Consider the following 26,992-nt stretch of genomic DNA (forward strand, 5'->3'; position numbering starts at 1 on the left):
TTAAGCGAATCCAAAGCCTTCGGTGCATTCGCGTATGGCCATCAGCAGCGAATCACGTAGCTTCTCATACGATTCGTATTGCGGAAGATCCAACTGGTTGAAGCTACAAAACCAATAAATTTAAGAAGGGAAATCATAAATTTCGTGACGATGAAAAACAGGATTACAGTTGAATGGTCTTTAAAAAAAAACAGAAGTCTATTACAAATCATATTACCAGGTATGTGCAGCAGGTAGACGATCTCCTCCGCGGCAATCCATATGAATGCTGAACTTTTGGATACCATTCATGCCTTCCAAGCTCGCAAACCCTTGTAGAGGAACCTACAAAACATAGAACAGTGCGGGAACTTGAATGAAACAAACAAAAAAAAACAAAAAAAATCCACTATCGTCATTTAAAAATATTGTCAGAATGATACCTTGCTGGTTCCTGTGACAAACTGCAAAAATTTCGCCCTATCTTCTGGTTCAAATGAGCGAAGTGCCCTCCAGAACCACTGAATCTAAAAAAAACGCGAATTAGTTACTGATAACAGTAACGGAAGACACGAACTTAAGGAAGAAGTAAGAATAAACCAAGTAGTAGTAGTTTGGAAACGACGTAATGAAAATGTCAAACCTGTGCACTAGTTTTCGTGTACATTTTGTACTCCGTGTTGTTCGCTAAGTCATCAATATCCACATCAGGTAGTCCACTAATAAGCAACTCCAATTCTTGTTCATTGAACATGCTGATCAATTGTTTAGGTATAACCTCATAAAAACCAGTAAGGAATGCGTCAAGTTGTTTTCGTATTGATCCTAGAGAGATAGGGCTTTTCGAGGGGGTGAATAATAAATGACAGGAAAAAAAAACTTGACACTCACCAGTCATCTTCATCTGACACACCAATTTCACATACTCTTCTTTATTTGCATCAGTCACGTCGATTTTTCTCCCATCGGGCTTCAGATCACGAATAGATCTGACCCCGAATTCTTCCACCTACGAGGTAATCGATTTACGAAATACTGCGCATAGGATATGTTATAGGATAGATAATATCCTACCTCGAGACTAAAGCTTAGGTCTAAACCTAGATCGTCAATGGGGTTGTTGAGCAAAAACTCAAGTGAGTTGTAAAAAGCAGGATCCTGTGAAACAGAAAATTATGGAAGTTAAACATTTAGGAAGAAAAAAAAACTTAAGGTGATTTGAATACAAAACAACCTCGCTCTCGATATCTTGGTACCGGACTGGCAAGTTGAGAATATGTTTGTAGAAGGCACGAGTGAAATAACAATCCAGAAGTTTGTTGTCATAAATTGCCTTTGCAATAAGTCGTCCAACGAACTGTAAGCAGTATGTATATGAGTAGAGAAAAATATTATACGTAAAGACAAGCTCACTTTGAAATAATCCAAGTGTTCAGGATTAATATATGACGCCTTGTTTATCATATAGGTAACCATATCACCCGGAGCAGTAATGAATAACGCGTAATTAGGGTTAAAGATCTCCCTGGTTATAACAGAGAACCATTCACGAAGAAGTCCACCGGCATCCTGACCTTCCTCTCCTAAGAAGGAAAGTAATAGAAATAAAGCAAAGTAGAAATTTTGAAAAGAGGTATGAAAAACGGTACCTTGGAATATAATGTAGAAACGGTGCTTCCACTCATTCGGACGAAGCCGGTACAATTCACGGAATGAGTCGGAGAAGATCTGTGATCTCCTCACTTGCACTTGGACGTCAGCACGGCGGAAGCTAAACGTCAAATCTTTTTCTCTCACGTAAACACAGAACAACATCAAGGAGGAATAATCGAAGCGATGTATTTAATTTCTCAAATAAGAAAATTGCATGAAAAGTGTATGAATTTATATTCTGAGGAATATTTTTGCTGCTGTCTTCAATGAGTTTCCTAATCCATAACTTAAAAATGAGAAGCTTAGCAAAAAAAAAACAAGTTAAAAGAGATATACATAATATCTAGGAACAACAAATTAAGGACGTGCAGGGATAAAATTCTGAAAAACTGGTTACCCTCGGTCTCCGTCCATCTTCCCGAGTTCTTTACGGAAGTACTTTCTTTTCACATCAAAATCGAGCAACTTGGGGAATTGAATAAGTGCCGCGAACGGTCCTCCTGGTGATAAGGCAGTATTGTTCTGCCTGAGGACTTGGTTGAGTACTTCACGGTGTTTCTCTGAAAACAACAGAAGTAAGATGTTTTCGTATAACTTAAGATCCGCACGGGAATAAAGCACAAACGAAAGTTCACCTGCGAAAGCAATCATTTTCAGTGTGTCAGGATCATCATGATGATCCACAGTTGAATTCGCAGGACGAGGTACTGCATGAACAAGGAAGAACGCTTCCGCTGCTGGTTGAAGGGCGAGAACAGCATGATGATCGGATGCTTTTCCGAGGCGAAGCAGACAAGTTGAAACGGAGTCCCAGAGTCCTTAAGATAGAATTTGGATTACCAATATAGAAATGAGGATTAAGAAAATAGCATCAAACAGGAACCAAAAAAAAGAATTTTTGTCGCACATGAAACCAACACGACTACTTCAAGTCCAAAATTATGCTGATTTTGGTAGCAGAATTAAGCGGGTAAAGTGAATTTTTATGTTTCAAAAACATTAAAGAAGATGGTCAGGTCGTAAAAGCTACTGTCCAGTTAATATTTCCCGATCAAAAATATATACATCTTTGACTACAAATGAAATTAGCAAAATAAAGATTTTCGCTCTATAAAAGTATTCAATGAAATTTCATTACTACTAAACAAAAAAAAATTCAGAAATACCATCTAGTCTTGTTAAGCGATGACTTAAGACCACGTCCTCGTTGTTCTCCTCTTGAGTTATTTTCTTCGGCATTTCCTGATTGGCATTCAAAATTGATGTTCCAGGAGATGTTGGAGCAGCAGGGAGATCGACAGACTCAGAAGTATGTGGTTCAGCTGACGTCGATGAATCATCTACGGCAACTGGATCAATCGTTCTTTGCTCGTTAGTCGAATTTGAAGTTGCTTCTGTTGCTTTAGATTCTTCTTCCTTCTGAAGCTCCACAATAAAAAAAAATGCTCACAGCAATAAAAACCATCTAACTCAACCTTTTTCTTCTCTAACTCCTCCTTTTTGCGACGTTCTTCTTTCATTTGCCTTATGGTGTCACGAATCTTCGACAAAGTTTGCAGAGCACTTAGCAACTTGTATTGAGCACCAGACTTGTCGGTAAGCATCGTTACAGCGGGCAGTTGGAGTTCAGGGCAGGAACTTGCACTTAAGGTCTGAAAGAGAAATTGATCACATGAATAGAGAATGAATGAGAAAGAGAATGAATGAATGAATAGAGCTTTCGTTAAAGACTTACAAATCGACTAGTATTTTCAGCATCGAGCACAAGGCGACCAATACGGGTTCGAGTTAATCGACGGTCCCTATCTATTGTAGTATTTGTTGTAGAGATCGCTGTTGAGTTCTCATTATCAACGTTGAAAGATGGCGCTTTGCTTGTCGAAGGCACTTCGTCGGACAAAGGTGACGGAGTTTCTGGTTCACCGAGCTCTTCAATAAGCCGATCTATCTGAATAAAAATCAAGTGGTCCACACAATTCATTCGTAAAAGGATTGAGCAGCGGTAGAAGTGAAAGTGAAAGAAACCTGTGGCTGTAATTCTAGTCCAACGTTTTCAACAGCCGTGAAGAGTTGCTCATAAATTGCATCTGTTATGGAAGGAGGAAGAGCTCGCATACATTCAACCAACAGGGTACTGTAAAACGAATCTTCATCATTACAGTCAACTATTTTCGAGACAGGCACGAGAAAAGAGAATATTTAAGAAAGGGACTATTCAGTGGCGTATAGAGTTTTTGACATATCAGAAGAAATGCAATTCTTTGCGTGTGGAAGCAGACATACTCACTCGATACTACTACAAATTCTTGGGGAGTTACGTCCTAGATAAGGTACACGGCCACTGATATCCCAAAGTGCACCACTGTATCCCACTCAAAGCATTTTTGGTGAACTTTTTTTTCTACACCAGCGGTGCACGACCTGCTTTCAAATGACCTTTCCTATACTGGGCGAAAAGAGTCTCATCTCACAAACACAAACATATAGTAACGAAGTCTTTTTCCAATCCAGCATCACTCAAACAATCGAAAAAACCAGGATTGAAACAAATACTAGAATGAAAACATGTGAAACGCACCGTCCATCCGCCAAGCCTTCGTTGCTGCATGAACCACGCATTAATACGTCGATCACTGCTTTCAGCTGACTTTCAAGTGGATGTGGACCTTCTAGATCACCCAAAAGCGTCATTGTTTCATTCGGCAGAGTTTGGACAACCTGTAACTTTACTCATTATTCTGAGAAAAGAAAGGAACAGTCAAAAAAAAAATCCCATACCGTACTGATAACCCGCAATAGGCGATCCTGGATAGTTCCCGTTTTTGCAACGACTGGCTTACTCAGATGCTTCATTAGACGCCCCACATGAGAAGTTTCCAGGGACATACGTTCCCCGCTTTCACGTGCTTCTTTAGCAGTAAGCGATTTACATGATGATGCCTAAAACGAACAATATTTCCTGCTGCTGCTGCTGCATGCTTACACATAATAGAATCTATCTCTAATCTTAAATGTGCGCATAGTTTACGTGTATCACATACGCATAATTTACGTATGTCACATACATAGTATAAAGGATAAAGGGTCTGGCATTAATCAATCGCTTAGGATGCGCCCCCACGTTCACTTCAATTCAGAATCATTTGAGGTTTACGAATGTGTAACTGGCTTATACAATGATTTGCGGGGGCTAGCCAATGTGTCAAATCAGTGTTTTTATTTTCCCAGACGAGTCCGGCACCAATTTATCGACTTATGACGGATGGAGAGCTTGGTGAGCACTAGGGCGAATTCAAACCTCTGATCAATCGCGCAGGAAGCGAAACCTCTAACTGTTACACCCGCCCTATACATACTATAGCTGCCGCCATTTCTCGAACACATATCCTCAACACTGCGCATGTTTACATTCCCTTTTTTAAAATGTGAATACCGCATGCTATTCATTTTCCATTATTTATTAATGCAAAAAAAGCTAACTCTTACGCACAACATCAAACTTAATTTATTTCATGGCAATTCTCGAGATAGAACCATTATTGGCAAGGCATAATTCGGAACTCGTTTTACAAGAACAACACAGAGCTGTGTACTCAACGCAATCCTATGTTTTTCTTAGATTTTCTTTTTCTTATTTAGAAAGGACGGCGGTAGTGCCCATGCATTAACTTGATACACCATGCATTCTTTCAAAATTTCACGAGATAATAAGAAAAGATAAAATTCTACTAGAGCAGTAATAAAAATAAATCCGCTTCACCACCAAAACACATTTCAAATCCACAAATAATCTGTTATTCCCAATACATGATAATGAAGACAAAAGTGAATAAAAGTTATCACCTGTACTAATTCCCAGAATAAATCCATAGGTGGGCTCGCATCACGAACAGTGGAGGCGTCAGAATTGTTGTCTTTTGTCTGGGTCTGCTGCGCCTTTCGAAGACTCGATGGCAAGAAGTGGCCAGGATAAGTTTTCGCAATTGTAGCAAGTGTGTCCAGAACATTCTTGGAAAGTGGTAGAGACAAGAGTGGATGAATGGCCACTAGATAAGAAGACATTAATTGATATAAAACAGTAATTCTTAACTCCGACAATGTCCATCTACATACCTTTTGAAACATGTTTGCCAATTTTGAGCGCACGTTCGTTATGACCCACACCGGAGACGGTGATAGAGTCGAGCCACGAAGGACAAACAGACACTAACTGAAATTCTTCGAATGCAGGCGAAAAATTATTGAAATACGATTTTACGAAGCTACATATCACGTTACCTCCTCCTCGTCTACTGTCCCATCATGAGCTTTTTCGAGAAGAGCAAGCAGGCACCAAATCACAAAGTCGCAAGTGTTTGCATGGGAACACGCAAGGCGAATAACCTGCAGAATAAGCATAGATGACATTATAAAATAAGATTTTGTGCCTAGAAAGATTTTATCAAAATCGCTTTTGAAACATTGTCATAGTTGATGCTAACGTGAAATTAAGACGTTTTCTTTCTCTCTCCATTTTCTTCAACAAACTTTACTTAGACATATCAGTGATTAGTGGAAAGATTTTACGATTATTGTTTTATATTATAACGGTAACATATTATAGGATGGTCTAAAGGACATGAAGCACGGTGCATGTAGGCGGTTGCCGTCGAAGCGTAGCTGTTAGGATCGAGTGGGGACCACTAGCATCGTCCAACGGTGCAGTTCACGATTCACGTTCACGGTCCCATGTCGACTCCGACCGCCATTTCCACCGCCTCGTGCTCAACCGCTCACGTTATATGCTTCATGCTACGGATGTACTCCCACTGTGCTTCATGCCATTTTGACTCGACCATATACGATATTACTTTCGGAAAGTTATCACCGTTCTGCCACAAACAGTTCTTCGACGATGTCTTACCTTTTGCAGGCGCCCGTTGCTCAGCCGATTGTCAACAAGGAACAACATGGTAAGGATTAGAATAGAATCACGGTCTAATAACTGCAGTGATTGGGTATTTGCTGTATTCGCTTGTCCAGCAAGACTTCCTACAGCAGGTGCACCGCTAGTTCCAGTCCCGCTTCCACTTGTTCCCAATCCTCCATAACTGGTTCCAAATCCAGTTAAGTTAACATTAGAGCGAAGTCCTCGAGACCTTGAGGATGGCATTAACAAATGTCGGAATCGTAGGATGTTCTGCAACTAAATTGAATAGCTTTTACTTCGTTGTCATCAAAGAACCAGAAAAGAAATTTTCTTTGAAGAGTGTGTATGCTCACTGGTTCAAGACTGGCACGTGCACGCCGAGCTTCATCTTGCATATCGGCTGGAAGGCGTTGTAATTCGGACTCGTCCATTTCAGCCAATACCTGTAGAGTTACAGTGTTCACCAAAGTAGTACATACTATATTATTCCTTCAACCTACTTGAGTTCTTTCATGAGCTGGAAGGGAAGCAATCACCGCCGCGCCGTCCATTTCAGGCTCAGGCGGAACAGGTGGAGCCGGAGCATTGGCTCGGCGTAGGGCTTCTTCTGCCTCCCTAACTGCACGTTCATGTTGTGCAAGAATCTCCTGAAGAAAAAAGAAAAATGATTTTCCTTCGTGTTCAAATCCTGACCGTAATATTCAAATCTAACCTCCTGTAACTCTGGAGGCAGAGCAGCGAGGAAATCTTGATCGATAGGTTCCACTGCCGGCACCGCACTAGGACCACCTTCACTGTTTCCGTCCTAAGGCAAACATTTATAGAAGATAGCCGCCGAAACATTTAACCTCACAAAGACAATTTCAATTTTTCCGAAACATACAAACCTGTGCAACTGCTACAGTAGGTGGCTGCGCGGCTCGTTGTGCTCGCTGTTGTCGACGATGGTCACGGATTACTTCTGCGCGCATATCTTCAGGAAGGGCAGCTAGGAAAGCCGGATCAACTCCGTCAGGGATCTCAATATCTGCAAATACGAAGATGGAATTACAACGGTTGTACGAGTGTATCACTACTGATATCTTACCACCAAGGATGTCTCGGAATTCTTCTGGGATTGTATTGTTGCTATCTTGTGGAACTGTGCTACTTACCGCACCATCTGCTGATGGTTCATCTGTAGTTGTCTCAGTATGTCCAGAGTTGTCAGACCTGTACAACAATTACATTTAACTATTGAAAACAACAACATATACAGTCAGATTTAAAGGATGAACTTTGGAAATAAATAAACGATGCGGATAGAAAACAAACAACCATTAAGTGAAAGTCAGAATCTCATTACGAAGTAAAAATGAAAAGAGTTAGCTTTTGTTTGGCAAAGGCAACTGCGAGGGATATTTAAAAAAAAAAACAAAGAACAACATAAACCATAACTGCTGACTACTTCAGGAGTTCACAACATGTACGTACCTATCGCTTGCTTCTCTCTCTTCTCCATCTCGACTGGGATTTTGAGCAGTTGATAACGGGGGAGTGATCATGCGTTCTTCATCTCCTTCTGCTTCAGGCAATGAGGATGCCACCGTAGCTGCGGATGAATGCGGTGGTGCTTCATCCATTGATACATCCGCTTCAACATCTCGTGGTTCGAATGCTTCTTAAATAAAGTAATATTAGTAAACGCTTCAAATCAGATCAGCAAAAGTTTTGATACCTGATGTATCCATAGCTTCTCCATCGACCACTGGCAAACTCGGTATATCACCGTCGTTCACAGTATCGCCTGCTGCACTTAATAGCGCAGTGGTTACATCAGGCTCTCTACTGCTCTGGACGGATTCATCCCAAGCCTGTCGCGCCACCTCAGTAGGAGGGTGAGCCAGAACAGTTGCCGTGGCATTAGAAGTCCCTGTTTCCTCACTTGTAGAAGGTGCATTTTCGGACGACGTTGGTTTAGCGCCGTCTTCAGTTACCTTCTTCGCAGCTTCTTCAGCGGCTTCCTTGGCTTTTTCCTAATATGAAAATGTACAGCAGTAAACTCTTTACTTGAAGCGAAATAGTTACCTCATCGACACGCTTCCTTGCTACTCGAGTTACGATTGTGTTAATAATAATCGCAACATATTGCATGGAGACACCATCCATCATGTCGGCACCATCCGTAAATCTGTCAAGAGCTGAAGGGGCTGAGGCAGGTTGCCGCATTCGCCGCTCTTCTGGGCTATCAAGAAGATTGGAGCTCTGGAAGTTCTGGCACATCCCATAAGAAGCTTTCATAGTCATTTGGATGAAAACAACTGTGCCACTACCAAGTTCTTGAGCACTATTCGAGGTCAATCATCATCATGACGATTGGGCACGACCTCTCGAAACAATCGCCCTCGCAAAATTACGCAATCATACCGAAAGAAGGCGGGTGTGACGGCAGTAACAAATTTTTGCAAGAGACGGAAACGCTTTGTAGTGCACCCATAAGATTTGGCAAGTAATGAAAACGCTCAGGTGAGAGCAAGTGTGAGCATCATTAGGCTTAGACGTTCATTAACAACTTCGTGAGAAGAGTGCTTTAAGAAATGGTCTCGAGGATGTTTCGTAGAGAATTTCTACAAGACAGCTAGATTACTAACCTTTGGGACATGCCTCGTTTTTGGTATTTAGATGAGACACAATAAAATTGGCATTTTTGCCAATAGAGAAGACTGGGAAAAAGGAAATTTAGGGTCCCAAAAAACTCAATTCAACCACTTCGTAGAGCAAAACTTCTCCTACGAAATGCTTTAAATAGTATTTCTCAGAGTTCTGGGTTCTCATAAAGTTATTATCGACCAACTAAATCTGATCTGAACATTTTTGTTTACCAGTTATTAATGAATTCAAGTATTAATAGTTGAAAACTATGTAATGTTAATTTGCTAATCTCTTAGGTGCTGTTTTAGGCTTTCAACACTGATGAACCAGCGAGGTCGTCATTGCAGAGGATGTGCTCTATTTTCAGTTTTTTTTTTTTTTTTGAACAAAGGACTTTTCATGGTTGGTGCGCCACCAGCCATGGAAAGAACACCGATGGTTAAATTCCTACATCTTAATACGTCTTTCATTTAACAACAACCTCTCTGCTCTTTTTCCACCTTATTCTTTAATCATTGCTCCTTTACAACATCCCACCCATCTCCTTGAAGTCCCAACGTACGCTTGACCCTGGCACTATTGTTAAAAAGAAATCATTCTTGGGAACTTACCACATTCACAATACGCCCGTTTACGTTCATCAATGGTCCGCTTCGATCTCGCGCATGCAAGTCAAATAACCTATCGAAAAGCTGACTGGTTGGTCCAACATAACCACGATCCGTTCCTCCAATACGGCGAATAGCATTTTGTCTTGTAAGAGTAACAGGGATTCTTGCTCCACCGCTATCCAACAACAAGCTGCGGTAGTTGCCCAGCTGAAAGCAGTAATTATTGTCCCCAACGAAAATACTTGCCGCAAGAAAAACAGAGTATTAGTGTTCGGAGATCAATTCTCAGATGCTCAAGAAAAAGAGAGGCATTTGGTAGACCACTAAGTCAAAAAGTTAGTTCTTCAAAAGGTCAAAAAGTTTCTTGTCTAACGATGCATCGCAAAAAGCGAAAATTTTTAAAGAAGAAAAGGTAAGATAAAGAAACTGAAAATTACATCTGATTTTATCTCATAAAACCACACCATAAAAAAATCTAACGAAATGTTAATAAAATAAGTACAAATAGCAGCAGCAGAACCAAACATTATTTCCGATGGGATCTACGAGAATTGCCAATCAAATAACTTGAACACACAACCATACAACATCTCCATACATTCATTTTCTTGAAAAATCAAATATTCAAAATGTGTTTGCTTTGAAAATATTGGTTAATAGAAAAGTTGTGAGCATTTTTTTTATTTTAAAGTAAAAAAATGTACGCAGAAATAGAAAAGTTCTCTCAGTTCTCTTCTGTTGTACATTATCCGGTATAGAATTTCTTCATCTATGAGAATTTACTGCCCCAAGTTTTTTTTTTTCCAATAACATTGATTAATGTTTTAACACAAATAAAAAGCACTGCTCGAAAACACTGTTTTTGCTCCCAAAGGTGAAAATGTTGGTCCCTAAGACGTATCACACCCTGGTCGACCACCTGTCGTGGACTGAGTGAAGATTCATTTCTTCCAACAAAAGAACGGCTGTTAATTGATCAATAGCGTACTCTTCATTGTTGTTCCTCCTATTGTTCAGGACATCTTCTACCCATCATTCAATGGATTCTCCCATCCTTCATAGTGTTTCATGCTTCTATTGTGTTTGTTGGAAGTTCTTCATGTTCATTCGATACCCTCCACACACAGCACAAAAATAAGAAGCAGTTTTGGCGGCTTTAGCAGCTCGATTTAAAATAAAAAAAAAGCAGGTGTCAAAAATGTCACGCTTTGTCCACTTGACACTCAATCTCAATTATTCGAAAAAATAAGAATCGATATACTCAGAAGATAAAACATTAGTATCTCATGGGATCAGAAATTCTTTATCGAATGATGTGGAACATTTTGAGAGCAATTCTTGTTTCTATGTGCACTTTTTCAGTTTGAAAAAAAAAAACGCCCACGGTACTCCTCAACCCAGAACATTCTTTACTACTCAAAACACCGTGTTATTAACGAAAACAGGACTCTGTAAAAAAAAATTCGCTTAAAAAGGTCTTTAACATCTCATGCTAGCATCCCCCAAAACATCTTTTAAGCACTGCTCTAAAAAATACAAAACAGGTTTAAAAAATTATTTCTGGAAATTTCTGACTACAACAGCCTTTCTTCGTTTAACCGCACTGGATGAATGAAATTTCATTCTTCCATTAAAAGCAAGTTTTTCTCTATAGTAATTAGTATTCGTAAAGCAATTTGCGAGCATTACAGCGAAAACACGAAATACACTCTATGAACATAGAAAACATAAATTAAGCACCGGTCCACCTAATTTACTCAACAAAGCTACTCGACAGCGCAAATCGTCTCGAAAAATAAATAGATGAAAGTCGAAAAAGTAGGACAGACATACCCTGGCTATGCGTTCGAGCCGACCGACCGTTGGCGCAGATTGTAGATTATGTGACGGTTGCGAGTCAGCTATATGAGCTGGACGAACCATCAAGGGATGCACACCAGCGCTCGACTGCTCTCGACGCGCACCACGATGCTCCCTAGGTATTCTGCTTGATATGTAACGACACGAAGTATAAAGTGCAAATAGTGGTTAATTCAAAGGAAATTTAAAGTAGAACCTGTTGATTCCAATCGGAGGTCCAAAGATAAAATCGTCAAATCCAAAAGAAGATAATCCTGGACGGTCGAGCAATTCAAATGACAGGTCATGAAGCTTTAAAAGAAAAGAGATAAATGGAAAACGGAGCATACAAAACTACGAAATAACCCACAGTATCCTCGTCCTCGTCTGGGTAATCGTACATTTCTTCGTCATCGTCTTCTTCTTCCTCCTCACCATCCTCACCGCTCTCTTCAGCATCGACCCTAACCGTTGCCTGCACTTCCCCTTCTCTCCGTCCATCTTCGTCATCCTCTTCTTCTTCTTCGTCTTGGTCCTCACCATCCATAGTGTCATCTTCCTCGCGATCATCACCTTCCTCATCTTCTACGGTTCGATCTTCGTTGTCTTCTTCACCAGATGACATGGAATCTTCCACTGCTTCCTCGTCCATTTCCTCATCCATAACTTCACCCCGATGATGGTCATTTTCTCGAGGTTGATCATCACGATGTCCCGAATTTTCGCTAACGCGAACATAAGCCTTAAAATAATGAGAATATGGATCTACAGAATCTGAGTTGGGTATTTTGATATGAATAAAAGAGGTCAAACCCTGTACTCTTTTGATTCGAAACTTCCAAAAAAGGAAAATGGATAACGTAGATGTATTTTGTTACAATATTTTCCAAATACAGGAATTTCTAGCATTCAGTCTCTTGAGATAATCTACCTTATAAGGTCTGAGTACTGGTTCCGGATGACAAATGAATCTACCAAAATTTTAAAAACTGACTTGAACACTTCGATCATCTTGATCCTCTCCCATTTCATTGGAATCATTAAGGAGGTTATTGGCTAAGATCTCGCTGAGATCGATGGTGCCAGCAAGACCTGTATCTTGACCACTACTTGGCGAGGGAATTCTCACTGCATCAGCAACAGCGGCATTGATTACAGCCTGAACAAAGAAATGAACGAATGATTTGAACAAGACAACAAGACCGCAAAAAAGAGATTTCGAACACTAAGAACTCGACAAAGTAGTCTACGAAATAGCAATAACTCCAACAAAAAAAAATGAAGAAAATAAACAGCAGTACAATGAGCACCTCCTGTTTCCCAACTTTGAATAATGGGTTACTTTACAACTATCTTTACTGTACTTTCATATACGCTGTCTCTAAGCTCTTGAGCTACCACAAGTGCAGGCCCCTACTTTCTTTCAAATAATATTCTATTACCGATTATTTTACATCAAATAATGATGTATAATGATGAATAATCATTCTTGTACTGGTCTACTAAAATGAAAACGAAAAAAAATCGAAAAATTAAAACAAATACAGTTTCATTATACTTTCATCATACTAGCAATTCCAACACACCTGAGCTCGAGCTACATTTCTTGCACCATGGGTGATACTAGCAGAATTAGCTGACGCCCCAGAAGAGTTCGTGCTTCTCATCAATGTTTCTAGGGTTTTTAGCACTGTATTGACGGTATCAATGGCTTCCTTAAACACACATTCATTGTAAACGCTTGATCTGTCACTACGATTAATACGAACAATTACTTTCTGAGACAACTGTAGATAAGTAATTGTCTTCACTAGGTCATTGCAGATTCTCTTTTTATGGAACAATTTGGTTATAGGGCTTGGAGCTCCTCCGAGCAAATGACGATGATGAGAATGCGACAATGATGCGGAAGATGATGGACAGGAGTCAAGCATCATAACCAGCAAGGAACATAGTTCACTGACCTGACAATAAGAAATATACTTATAAATCAAAATTTAAAGGCGAAAAAATAGAATGTCCCAATACTTTGAAGAAATTATGCACAATACAACATTTATACTTCAGTCGTGAATACCTTGCTGCAAATCGCAGTAGATGTCAGGGACGAGCTTCCAACAGAAAGAAGTGAAGCCTTCATATCAGACACTAATGATTCCTGCGCTTTCGGAGAATGATTACATGCAGCCAATATTGAAATAAGTGTTTTCAGTGAGCCAAGAGTATCCTGGAAAATTACAGATAACTATAAGGTTTTTATGTCGTAAGAAAACGCAAGAAAATCAAACTTTTTCTTGAGTTCCGTCTATGAAATGCTCTATGAGCTGATGAATCACGCTTTGACCATCCTCTTTGGCTTCGCAAATCAATGTTGCTACACCTGGGTAAGACTTGACCAGTTCAGCCAATAAGCTCAGGATTGCTCCTCGGCTGATCTAAAACGAAAAATTTCAACCATAAAATGGAGAGTCGCAGTCCGATTAGAGCTATCCGAAACGACTCGCAAACTTTTAACTTATATGGTTTAATTCTTTTAACTTTTTCACATTTAGCTACTTCTTCTTCCTTTTAAACTTTTGCGACTCGAAATGAAGTCCAACCTTTTTTCTTCATCAACAGTAGCCTCATTAACAAATATCAGTGCAGTGCATTTTTAATAATTTTAAAAATTAGGAAAAAATTTAACTTTGTATTCTTTCAATATCTATATCTTATTGTTTTTATTTTCTATCTTATTTGCCAACCAGTTTTATATCTTATTTGGAACCGTGATCAAAATAAAGTCAGAAATATGCGGATCTCTTTTTTTTTTCTTTTTCCACACTTCTACTCTAATGTTGATCCTAACGTCTAACAGGAACTTAATCTAATTTATGTTCGAATCAGAGTGAAGGGTGCACCTTTTGCACTATGCAATACTACGACTCTTACTCAAAAAGCATACAACATCTCAAAAACAAGTAGATTTAGGTGTGCTTCGTTTATCTCACAGCAACATTAAAGTAGAACAATTTGAACACTTACCATCCTTGTGTGTCCTAAAGGTACACTACTTTCAGACGGCCATTCTCCGTGAATACACTCTCGAAGAAGCAATTGCACTATCTGAATGAGTGTAGATTAAAAATGAAGAGGTTAATATATCCAAAAATAGACAAATATTGAAGCCAACAATATAAACAGATAATAAAAAAAACAACTAATCCAACGAATACCTGCTGAGTTCGCTCATTACTGGAAGGAGGTGAGAAATGGGGTTTTGCTGAGGTAGAAACCATCAAGGTGCCATCAAGTTTCGCAGACTTCTCCATTGTATTAACAAAAATAGCTGGACACCTAATTCATGCAAATATTCATTGAAAAGAATTGAAAAGATTACTATAGACAAAATTGAATTCTAATTTCAAGAAAGCAGAACAAATACCTCGTTGACAGTGGTGCAAGCTTATTAAGAGTTTCGCACCAGTCCTTCGGTTTGTTTTCGGACATGCCAAGATATTCGGAAAGAGGAGTTGACTGTACAGGATTTGTAACAACCCTTACACTTTTCTCCATAACCTAAATAAAAAAAAGTTGAGCTATTTGAGATTCATATCAAGAAATGTGAAACCCTCTCGAATTCTAAGGATTCTCAAAGAGAGGATATATGAGATAAGATTAGAAAACAAAGAGGATGAGTGTGTAACAATGGGTGGCAATAGAAATAATACGCAAATGGAGCTGCCACGAATGTTCAGGGTGTTTAGGTTCTGGAAACAAGCGCAGAAAAAAATCAAAGAAGTGGATGACTTTCGATCCTGCAATGTTTTTTCTTCTCGAAAACTCGAAGCCCCTCTAATTTTTAGAATGAGCGCAATGAATTCTAGGTTTAAAAAACCTACTGACTTCCCTTGACTAAAACATCGGAATGAGGAGTACCGGGCTTTGCATCTCGTTAAAGAATGCCTTCATTAGTGAGGGCAAACAATAGCAGTAGACACGAAAAACGGAGAATGTTGGTTCACTAACTACCTGAGTCATCATATTCTCATCATCAATGCACTGGCGAATAATAAGTGACGTCAAAACTGAGGTGGACGGAGTAGTGGAACACCGCAATTGGAGCACTGCAGTTATTCCTCCTTGCTAAATCAAATAACAATTTTGAAAACATACGAATAGCTTTAAAATTCTTTCAACCTATAAAATCTCCCCACCTGGATGAAATTTACGGCGCAACTTGGATCTCTTGTCAATCTTGCCACAAAAGCTAGAATAGTGTGAGCAGCAGTGTGGTGAATAAGAGACTTGTGCAATAAGCTGACAACTATGACGAGCAATCGCGAGGTTTCTGCAGTAGTCCAAACAGATTCCCGTTCCTTCAAAAAGTAATCACGGTATATTAAGAATTAACACTATGCGAAAAAGGTGGATCTTCAACACGAACCGATTTCTTCAGAGTTTCGATGTCAATTTCCGCACCATCTGGTAGTTCTGCGAAAACGGCTTGATTGCATGCAAGTCCATCCGTTTGTTTCATCAGGGAGAAATCCACAGTGAAATCCTTCTCTTTTCTGAATAGAGGACAGTTACTATTAACTCCGAATAAACCACTATGTCAGGACTCCACTAAAACGACCTTGGGATTTTAAGCACACAGTTTGTTTTGCCAGAGAAGAATGCCTTATTCAGTTGAAGCTGGTTCACAGGTGAATATGGCTGCCATTTTTTGTGACCTATAAAACTGGAGTCATCTTTAACATGTATGAGTCACATGAAAGAAAGAATTACAATAATTGCAACTAATACGCACTTCTTCCTGCACTAATACGTTCTTCTTCAGCATGATACGACCATTTTAGCTGGGGTGATGCTGCTTTTAGAATATTTCGACGTTTAATAGCTCGCATTCCCTTATCGTATAGATCAAGCCATAGAACAACAGGTGAGAGTAGCCTGAGGAAAAAAAAAATGAAAATAAATGTTCAACAACGGTCACCGGACTAGACTTACCCATTTTGCATATAGTCAACGTCGAAGTTGTCATACACAAACCCGAGAAGAAGGAGCATCGTTGACACCATAGGTTGTGTTCCAATCGCCTAAAGTTAATACTTAGAGAAAGTCCTAGGTAATTATATACTATGCACACTGTATAGCGAATTGACCTCAAGGTATTCGTCAGCCACGTGATCAAAAAGCAAACATGCGAAATGAATCCTTGTCGCAAGCACACGAACAGCGTGTTCCGATGGTCCGCTCATAACAGAGCGTGCCATAGCAATGATCTGAGAAGGCTTGAAAATTAACAAGAGAAAAAAAAGCAGAAAAATTTTGAGGAATAAAGTGCAAGAACACCTCTTCAATCATGATTTGGCCGATCAGCTGACGACGACGCCATTCTTCCTCCAGAGTGTTGACCATGCCTGACACAAGGTCAGCACATGAGAATACAAGATCCGATCCAAGCTCCATAAGACGCTTGCACAAAGGCATAAGTTCAACACATGCACGAGAAATTGATAAGTCTGTCTGAAATAGTATAACCATGACAAAATGAGTTAGGAATGATTGAAAAAATATGTGTTCAAAGAATGTAAAAAAAAATCATATTAACTGGACTGGATGAATAAAAGCAGAATGATAATGAAAGCTGTTCAAAATAGATATTTCGAACAAATATTAAAAAGTTCCCATATCCCAATTCATCAGAAAATTCCAATCAGATTTATTCCGCCTTTCTAGCGTTCAAGATGATAAGGTAAGCATAGGTAGCTGAAATCAGTATAGCACCTTTTAGCTCAACAAGTGCAATTTTACGCAGTTATAGCACCGAAATACAGTGCAGTTACTCAAAAGAAAACAGAAGCTTTTTCTCAAAATGATTAAACTCTATATAATCCCCCAGTTGAAGGAGATTTTTTAAATTTCTGGGCATTGTGAATACGGTACCAGTTACTGCCAATTAAACTACTGACACCATGAACGAATAATATCATAGCGGAGAGGCACTAATTTAAGGATACACAGTCAAACATAGTACGCCCTGATAGGAACATGCTACAGCGATTGCAACCGCGTAATTGAAACAAAAGGATGTTGCAAAAAAAAAACGTTTAGGGTCTTCAGGTGATACACTTATATTTTTTGAAAAAAAAAAACCTACATCAATGTTGAGCTCTTTGAGAGGTGTGATTATAGGCATTTCTATAGAATCTTCTGCATCAAGTGCAGCACTGGTACCCGCTTTCTTACCAGAATCCCTGTCTTCGTTTGTTCCACCACCTGAAAAAGAATCAGAAATGTCTTGAATTGGGTATGTTCGCAGAGTTAAATAATGAGTTTCATGCACTTTCTCTAAAAAGCTCGAAACTCACTTGATGAGCCAGCAACTCCCAAAAGAAAGGGTAGATTGGCATCAACAAATTCACCTTCTTCTAGATCTCCAACGTCGTTACTCCGTTCAAGAGCCTTAAAAAACAAAAAATAAAAGGACATCATAAATATAGCTATGTTTAAGAATCAATTAGCTACCTGCTGAAGTCCTGCTGCATTTCTATTAATGAGCCATTCAGTAGCACCTTCAGTTGAGCCAGTTTCTTCCAAAGCTTGTACAACCAGCTCATGTGGAAATCCCATATCAACCTTTAAAAAAAACTCCGGGACATATGAGATGACTAAGTGAAGAAGTTGCCACAAATCTAAAAGAAGACACTCAGATCTTACCAGCAAAGAAACACTTCCTTCAGGTAGCAGTTGTCTCAGAACTGCATCTCTCTGGGATTCTTCCCCGTCAGCGGCTTGTGCTCTCGAGTCCACTGTTTCGTCATTTTGGGGACGCTGGGTTTCCTCACTCGCCGGAGTAAGGCTATGCGCAACCTATTAAACAGAAGCGACATGTTCAATAAAGAACTTTGATACAAGGCAGAGCAAACCACATACATCTTTGTAAACTGATATCGCCGTTTCGCACAACGTTTGGCAACATTTCAGGTCAACTTTCTCGTCCGACAATTTCGAAAACAAGACGCAAAAAGCGCGGAAGAAATCCTGAAAGATCACTGTTGTTGATAAGAGGCTCAGTACTTGAGCAGCAAATTAAAAAAAAAAACGGGAATTAGCCAATAAGCTGCAAAAAAATAAGGACAAATTTCAGCTCGAATAAAGTGAATCCGTTTCAAAGGAAATGCGACAGATTTGCAAACCCACGTTATGTACTAGCTTGAGATATTTTTTCGGATCGAACTCAATTGTAAGTGGCTGGGGTTGGCGGTACATTGTGTGAATCATATTCTGCTTATTCGCCAGCCGACTCGCAAGACGGAACCATTCGAGAAATGCGAGCTCCAACCAGTCTGAGCCAAATTGTCAGATATCAAAAGAAAAGTAAAAAAAAAAACACTGGTGATCAATTTACCGTTATATTCATTGCTGAGAGCAGGAGCGAGTTTCTCAATCATGAGGTCACAAAATGCATTATGACATCCAGAAGTATAGAAACGTTGCAGCATTGCGTGAAATGGTTGACGACGATCATCGAAAAGTGCAACAGACATCTGGACTATAACTTCTTGGAGTCGTCCAAATCTGAAAACAAGATACTCCAGCTGGTCTTAAAAAGATAAATGATCAACGCACTCCATGGGTGGTGTCGATGAACGCTCCGACAACTTATGACAACTCCATTTTAAATCACGGAAGAATCCAGCGAAAATCTCATCAGCCATTTGCTGCGCAGACTTCGACATGGTTGATGCAGAAAAATCGTAACGGCGATTGCGCCTCGTCGGTACGAAACAGGATCTCGATAGTTGGCTGAGGAACTCCGACACAGTCCTACAACGTATACGCTCTCATATTCAGTAAATTGCAAATCTACTACCAAGACTCACTTGTTCGCCTTGATTACCATATCAGCAACGTTCTTGTGTCGGTGCCAGAAAGCATTTTCAGCCTGCGTTATTCCAGCTAAGGCCCAAGCCGGTTGGCGAGCGGCTGTGGCAGGTGGATCAACAGCAACAGACATGACATTATTTGGTTCAGACGAATTTGACCTGCAAACCAAATCTCAAAGAAGAAAATGAAGCATTTAGCGTGGTTAAAGTAGATTTTTTTTTTGTTAGACGTTCACGGACCACAGATTTCCCTGATAAAACGTAATTAGCAATCAAGTCATCAAGAGAAAGGCAATGACCAAAAAACTACTTCTAAACATGAGAATATCGCAGCACCCTTAACATTCTAGTCATTGATCTCTTTTACAAAGTTATCGCTTATTCAAAATAATAAACGCTTCGGAAATATGGAACTCACGTCAACGGCGAACTGGTTCCAACACAAAGCGCTTCGATTTCACTAGGGTCCGTTTGAGTTGTGGCGACGGTCTTTGTTGGTTCAATCATTTTAAGAAGAGCTGTTTCCCAAGCTAGCACGCGTGCCACCTAAAAATTCCATTAATACTAGGTCGATTTAGTAACAACTCAATGGGACCGACTCTCATACTTCTAATAATATATTTGATAATAATTCTAATAATATAATAAAAATAATAATAGTAATAGTAATAATAATAGCAAAACTCATTTGTAAGAATTATTAGATGGACATCTTCAGGACTCTGATATCTTCAAAATAAGCTAGAATTCTACACGACATTTATGAAAATCGAAAGTAAAGAAAATTCCCAAGAAGAAACTACAGAACCTTTCACATCTGCCCTTTGAGGTCTTCAACAAACATTAATGGTTTTATCCCTATGCAAGAATTAAACTTTTGTCAGCAACAAAAAGCAGCTCACAGCACCTAGGAGATCATTGAAGATTGAGAAATAAGATCAAATAAAGTAACCATCAAACAAATTCAAAAGATTACTGCAAGATATGGTCTAAAACACACTTTGCGGAATCCTATGTGTAGTCTCTTCCCTGTATCAGTAAGCCAAGCATCCCAAACACGGTTTCGGAGGTCTCCCTGAAACAGTGTCCTGTATGGTAGATTAAAAGAGCAAAGTTCGCCGATTTACCTGTGTTGGTGGGACCGAAAGGGCATTGTTCTTCGTCAACATGCTGAGAATGGGAACAGCATTGCTCATACTCGTAATAGCTGCCACTATTCCCTCATCACCGAGTGGGACGAGCAGAGAAGCCCCACCAGTGTTCGAATCACAGAATTCACGAGAGGTACGCGCAACAAGAGGACCGATAGACTGCAGGAAGACCTCCATGATGGCTAACATCAGCTTATCGCCTGATTTCACGTGTTGCTGAAGAAAGTGACGACGAATTACGCCATGAGTACTACAAAACAGAGCGCAAAACAAATTAAACTCACCAACACAAACTTCACAATAGATCCAACGCTAGACGAGAATGTACTTGCTGCCAAATCTGCCGCAAGTGAGGGAAGATTACATAAAGACAATATCTGGAGTACAAATCGTTATTAAGTCAAAGGTTCTCTGAGATGTAACGTCAACGAATAAAACCTCCTGGCACATACCTTCTCCACGCCATTCTTCTCCACAAAACCCTCAACGAGATCTGCAGCAGCAACTTGAGTTATGATAGCTTCGAATATCTGAATATCAGATGTAGAGGACAACGAAGGAATTTCATATGTACTAATTGTTGCATAAAATCACACCAAGGATGCATAAAAGATTACCTTGGTGAAAATCAGTAGATAATCGCCAAGTGGCAGTAACCGAGAACCATCCTTCGCGTCCGAAGGGCAGTCCATTTCTAATCCCTGTAAGGAATAATTATTTGAAACCTGGATTTCAAACGGTGCGATAAAGTATTTGTCGCTCAAAAATTGCAAAGAATCAAATTACCATTTTATCAGCTACGCACTGTCCAACTCCACTAAGTTCGTCCATACTCATTTCAGCTTCTTCATCATCATCAGACATTTCTTCGATTTCAGGAGGGGACATTGGTAGCTGAAGATTCAATTTAAAAGGAGATGAAATAGACTAAGGAAACACCTTTCCAAGATATGTAAATACCTGTTCAACGTTGGGGGTGTTAGAACCACTGCCGAAGCTCTGGCTGGCAGCTTTGCTGGCCGATCTTGATAACGCCATTACAATCTTTGTATTAGGCGGAGGATTACTGCCAAGTTCGACAAGGCGATTAAGCATCTTAAAACGAGAACAATAAGATATATCTCATTCTAGTACATTAATGTGGCCATACCCCAAGAACTGAATCTAGCATCAAGGGTTTCAGGGTAGGTTGGTGCCGCAACAAATCATCCAAAGAGCTTCCGATTCCTTGAGCAGCATCATCTTAAAAGAATTCAATGTACACATCATCAGCATGGAAGCACAGCCTGGCTTTCGACAGGAAAATGGATAATACATACTCATTTCACTACGTTTTTTCTTCATAGTAACGATGAATTTGATGCTGAGAACGATGTTGAACAAGTGATCGAATGGAGCATAAGCTTTGAATTGTTTCAGTCCTGAAAAAACAACATCTTCAAACAGGTACAAAAACCATTTTCATGATTTTTGTGTAGATGCGCCTATTTTTTCTCTTTCGTGAACAACACTCGCAACATTTTATCAGCGCCTAGTTGTAGAGATGGTCAACCACACGCAGACATTTTCAATTTCGAAGTCGTTTCCAATTACGGCGGAGTTTTAGTTTACGCTGCAACACTCCACAACCAGTAATGCAGAAAGTTAAGTGATTTCAAACCGCTTCCTGGTAAATTGGCGAAGTGATCCTCATTACTAGCGCTGCACCCCACGAGCTAGGCCACCCTCAACTAGGGCGGGTGCGGCCCCTCCCTATCGCACGAATGTCTTTATTATTCAGTTCTGAAGGAATAATACACAGAGGAACGGACGATAACGCTCTTTAGCAAAGACCTAGAGCACTGCTTAAAGCGTTGAGAATTTTTGCTGTCTCCTTGAAAATAGGTATGCACAAAACCTGCGAAGTTGGGAATCTCCTATTTTCGCACCGCATTAATGGCGCGAACAAACAAACAAAAGCTTCTGGATGTATGGTAGTCAATATGTTATTTCACGACTACATAAGAATTCAGGTCTATATGAAACATTAGCACTGATGGATTTCATGCACGATCCCCTTAATAAATAAATACAGGATTCGCTACCTTTCTCGTTGAGACAGAGGGCTGTGAACACATTCCCCATATGGCTGATAACATCTCGTGAGTTTGGAAGCTGGAAAATTTATTTGTACAGAAATTAATAGACAACATCTACCAAAATATCACCTCTTTCCGGAGCATGCTCTGTAGAATGACATAAGGTACATGTCTGTTTTGAAGAATCGTGAGTTGAGATGGCTCCTGGAAGGTTTTTTTTAAGTCAAGAAATGATTTGAAACAAAGGATTGGGCAAACAGGATCGCACCTGATAGATAAAGTTCACAACGAGCTGAATGGCGTGATGGTAAAGCGATGCCGAGTAGTACTCTGAGTTGCTGATGATATGCATCAGTGCATCCGGCAATTGTCCTTCCATTACTGACCAATGTTACAGATTAAACAAACATGAAACACAGAAAATTAAAATAAGTCAAGTCTCTTACTGTGTCTCACGCTGTCTTGGAATTGACTATCCTGAATCGCTCGCTTAATGAAAGTGATGAGGGCCTTAATCAGGCCTGATCTTTGCGGATGACACGTCTTTCCTACTGGCGGTGCTCGTACAAAAACGCTTCCCACAGTGTCGTCGTCCACATCCCCGGAAGTATCAATTACAAACGGCTGCTCTTTGCGACACTCATCTACTTCGTACTGGAATACATATTTTCTCGTTCAAAGTTTACTGATATCACGTATATAAGTTCCTTTGATCAAACACAAGAAACATACAATCAAACGGTCGATACAGATGTCCATTCCTCTGCAGTTGTTGAATCCTGTTACATCGATTGTGGTGAAATTGTCTGTTATTCGTGTACAACGGGTAGCTAGAGTCGCTTGGTCAAGAGGAAGAGCATGGTGAGAAATCACGCTCAAAAGCGTTTGCGTGAGACCGCATGCCGCCAAGGTTTCGCCTAAAACCATTCCACTAAACTCCCAAATATTTCAGTTGTTTGTTGAACACATATACACATGCTCTCCAAAGTATAAGTTAAGTAAAATGTTAAACAAGGTTAAAATAGATAAAAACTATGACAAGCAGCTCTAGTCCAACTACGAATAGTTTTTAACAAACGAAACCAACCACCAGGATCTGCATTGCTGAGATGATATATAAACGACAACAGTGCTGTGCTAAGTGCGACACTCGGTTTTCCAGGAGTATTAAGCAGATTGCGCTTCATGTCTTCAACAATACTCCTTGTGAATACAGCCAAGAAGCCGTGATAAGACCCGGCACTCAACACATCCAGAATTTGAGATGTTCTGAAAGTGCAAAAAATGGAATCTACTGTTACAAATCCTCACGACTTGTAATAGTAGAATTCAAGGTCATCATGTCGAAACTATAAATGTCCAAATCTCATTCTTAAAAGATTTCCTTAAAAATACTTCTTGGAACGTTTCTGTTAAGCGAAAAAGGGAAACACATTCTCTAACTCGATAGAAGTTGTTCTATTTCTATCTAAAGTATTCCAGTCACCACATCAGTTTGTTTAAAAAAACAGCGAACTAAAAATATCGATACAAAAAGAACAGAAAAGCACAAGAAGATAATGGCTGCCGTAAGTATTGTACTATTTTTGTTGAGGATAGTGAAAATAAAGAAAGAAATCGTATAGAAGACACAATCACTGTGCGATCTTCACCAATGAGAATACAAAACTGTGAGTGACCCACTTCCGACTCCTTGTTTACAGCATCATCAAAAGTGATAAACCTTTATCTCAAATTTCTTTTGGAAAAATATCGCTCAACTAGAACGCTTCTTCTTCAATCCCCTTTTTTGCAACACTTCACTCTCATATGACTGCGAAAAGTATATGGATGTGGAAGATGATGTGTGACAGGACGGCTTTTTAGTACTGAGATACAGTGTATACAAAAATCGATGTAAGCAAATAGAAACTATTTAGGTAAAGGTCAATACAGACTGAATGACAATTTTGTTTCACTGCACTACTATCTATTAAAAGAAGGACCAATCGTAGTGGTGAGTAAAAGAGAATTAATAATATACAATAATAAAGCTCGATAAAAAAAATCGCATATGAAGGAATATCATCATGCCACTGTCCTACATTTCCCTATATTATTTTCCGCAGCTGCTATGTCACTTCTTCTGTGTGAATGTTTTAGTTCACTTTTTGCAATCAAATGTAATTTTGTAATGTGCATTTTTAAGAATAAAAATCAATGGGCTAAAATGGATTACTGCCAGTATTGGGAAAAAATTATCCCAAAAAGAAAAGCCCCCATTAATTTCTTCCCCACTACAAAATGACCAAAACACTGGGCTACGAAACCACAAAAGAAATCTCACGCTACACGATAGACGATGAACACGAACAAACAGAAATCGGAGGTAATTCCATAAGCAAACTACCACGTTCAAACCCTAACCATTGTTTTTGAAGTAGATCCGATAGAATCAAATGACATTATATTCAATATAAAAACGCAACAAGAGCCTCGTACCTGCTAACTTTCTCTAGCGACACAACACTGCACAACATCCGTAGGGCTTCGGTTTGTATCGGATCTATGAGCTCGTGTGAATTTAGGTCTACTTTTAAAAGAGCGACAGCCTCTTCAATAAAGCCACTGTACAGTAGTGCACTGATTTGAACTTCGTCTGGCTGACATTTGCAATAGACTGGAAGGAAGTGTGTTGCTGAGGCTTAGTATGGAACTATCACTAAATTTAATTTCATGATCGTACTTAGCGTCGATATGGAAAGCAGGCGCACGATGAGGCATTGCATTCTGTGTTCGCGAAGTTCGAAATTTCGCAGCATTCTTATTCTTGCTAGCAAACTATATCGATCCTCCGGCGTCATTCCTGTGGCGAATTCGTCTACGACTTTGAGCAGCGGCTGATTCACCTGAAAACGACATATTTAAAGGATAGAATATGAAGCTGTCACCCTGAAAGGAAAAACTACTGAACCTACCATGCGACGCTCGAAAACTATTGAGTTTTTGGCTTTGCTGTCTGTGAAAGTGAACGGAAACAACGGTGGAAGCTTCACATCGCTTCGTACGCAATCTTCCATTTTTAAATTGCGCAGTTTCCCTCCCCAGCACTAAAGTAGCAGCAAATTAACTGATGAAATTCCATGTAACCTTCCAAGAAAGCGAAATACCTGAGCCATTGCAGTGAGACTCATAACAAGGGAAGCTTGATCTTCTGGACACAATCTTTGCGTGAGGAATTTTGAACGTTTGCTGATGGTCTGCAGAAGTCGAAGCACCTCGCTAACCAAGTCCATATCCGTGCATTCCGTAAGGCGAATAATGCGCTAGAATTTACAGAGACTAATAATGTGATAAAAGTTGCAGCAGCTAATTGTGAAAGTGAATGGTTGCTACTAATGAAGACATGAACAGGTGACAATTCTGCATGAAAGTGATCATGGGACAAACTGTCAGTTCAAAACAATGAGCAGTAACTTCCGTTTGCATATGCCACTGAACAACTTTTTGAAAAGAAGTTCAGCAATAACAGAAACGTGGGCTAGAGGTGTATGAGTTTAGATAGACTTCATTAGACATAAAAGTTACGAAAAACACTAACATCCGTGCTTGCGTATATACGTCGAGTAGATGTGCAGTCAAAAAGAAGCCCCGTGAAGCGCAATATAGAAATTGTGTTGTACTTCGTTATTGGGCACTTATCCACCTGAAAATACACATTTGCATCTTCACTGCCATTATTTGCCAAACTTCCAAAGACCTGAAAAAAAATTTAAAAAAAAAACAAATAAATGGATCATTCACCTTCATTTCATGGTTCTGTATAACAGTCGCATCTTCCAGGATTTCGTCACATCGATTCAATACATCTGCCCAACGTGAAAGCTCTGTCTAAAAAGTTGATATGCAATGGACAAGCTTGGTAAAATCCTTGAGGTGGTTTGTTTGTAGTTTGTTTATCAAAGAATTTTAGAAATGATAGTAGGATCTGCTCACTTTTCCTAAGACCGCTTGAAGATCTCTAGCTCGATTCAACTCTTCGATGAAACGCTCCACAGTGGTTGCACTTTTGATAGTTTCAATCAAATTGGCACAAAGCGGAGGCTGATATAAGAAGTTATTTATGGATTTGAAAGATAAGGTAACTCAGAAACGTTCCTTACCAACTCTCCGTTGCATGCTGAAAAATTCTGATAATCGATTTTCATTTGCGGCGTTGCATCCAGGATTTATTGATATACAAACAAACTGAAATAAGAAATAAAGAATGTTAAACAATACATGGTAA

The 26,992-nt window shown here is 39.6% G+C and overlaps 1 protein-coding gene across 3 annotated transcripts; it reads right to left on the minus strand.

Annotated features, from left to right (window-relative positions):
- RB195_003334 (uncharacterized protein) lies at positions 1-26,912 on the minus strand (the record flags this gene model as incomplete). Of its 3 annotated transcripts, none has more annotated exons than XM_064200940.1 (82): positions 1-103; positions 218-324; positions 423-506; positions 623-804; positions 871-988; positions 1,054-1,137; positions 1,214-1,336; positions 1,393-1,562; positions 1,629-1,750; positions 2,030-2,192; positions 2,268-2,450; positions 2,799-3,051; positions 3,108-3,284; positions 3,368-3,580; positions 3,658-3,766; positions 4,211-4,350; positions 4,411-4,572; positions 5,476-5,678; positions 5,746-5,842; positions 5,911-6,015; positions 6,536-6,811; positions 6,895-6,984; positions 7,042-7,188; positions 7,254-7,346; positions 7,429-7,568; positions 7,629-7,753; positions 8,015-8,201; positions 8,259-8,556; positions 8,609-8,785; positions 9,784-9,990; positions 11,617-11,758; positions 11,840-11,934; positions 11,993-12,364; positions 12,617-12,781; positions 13,209-13,337; positions 13,398-13,586; positions 13,700-13,849; positions 13,911-14,057; positions 14,647-14,727; positions 14,838-14,958; positions 15,047-15,180; positions 15,634-15,747; positions 15,819-15,980; positions 16,049-16,175; positions 16,241-16,337; positions 16,415-16,557; positions 16,615-16,703; positions 16,770-16,889; positions 16,960-17,133; positions 17,768-17,886; positions 17,979-18,072; positions 18,136-18,246; positions 18,328-18,480; positions 18,544-18,651; positions 18,811-18,956; positions 19,019-19,188; positions 19,240-19,437; positions 19,494-19,655; positions 19,915-20,042; positions 20,497-20,571; positions 20,624-20,863; positions 20,932-21,024; positions 21,100-21,177; positions 21,265-21,348; positions 21,434-21,541; positions 21,608-21,742; positions 21,798-21,889; positions 21,967-22,068; positions 22,732-22,801; positions 22,855-22,929; positions 22,994-23,106; positions 23,172-23,379; positions 23,458-23,642; positions 23,813-23,994; positions 25,207-25,384; positions 25,451-25,613; positions 25,683-25,814; positions 25,875-26,030; positions 26,306-26,410; positions 26,509-26,595; positions 26,701-26,808; positions 26,868-26,912. In XM_064200940.1, the coding sequence occupies 82 exons, from the start codon at positions 26,910-26,912 to the stop codon at positions 1-3; spliced, it is 11,592 nt and encodes a 3,863-aa protein (XP_064056820.1). The 3 variants fall into 3 exon arrangements, with proteins under 3 accessions (XP_064056820.1, XP_064056821.1, XP_064056822.1); XM_064200939.1 differs by having other exon boundaries at positions 6,536-6,817; XM_064200941.1 differs by having other exon boundaries at positions 6,536-6,817; positions 11,617-11,767.
- Between the last annotated feature and the right edge of the window lie 80 nt (positions 26,913-26,992).

Source organism: Necator americanus, chromosome IV (genome assembly GCF_031761385.1).
Source record: "Necator americanus strain Aroian chromosome IV, whole genome shotgun sequence".
Lineage (NCBI taxonomy): Eukaryota > Metazoa > Nematoda > Chromadorea > Rhabditida > Ancylostomatidae > Necator > Necator americanus.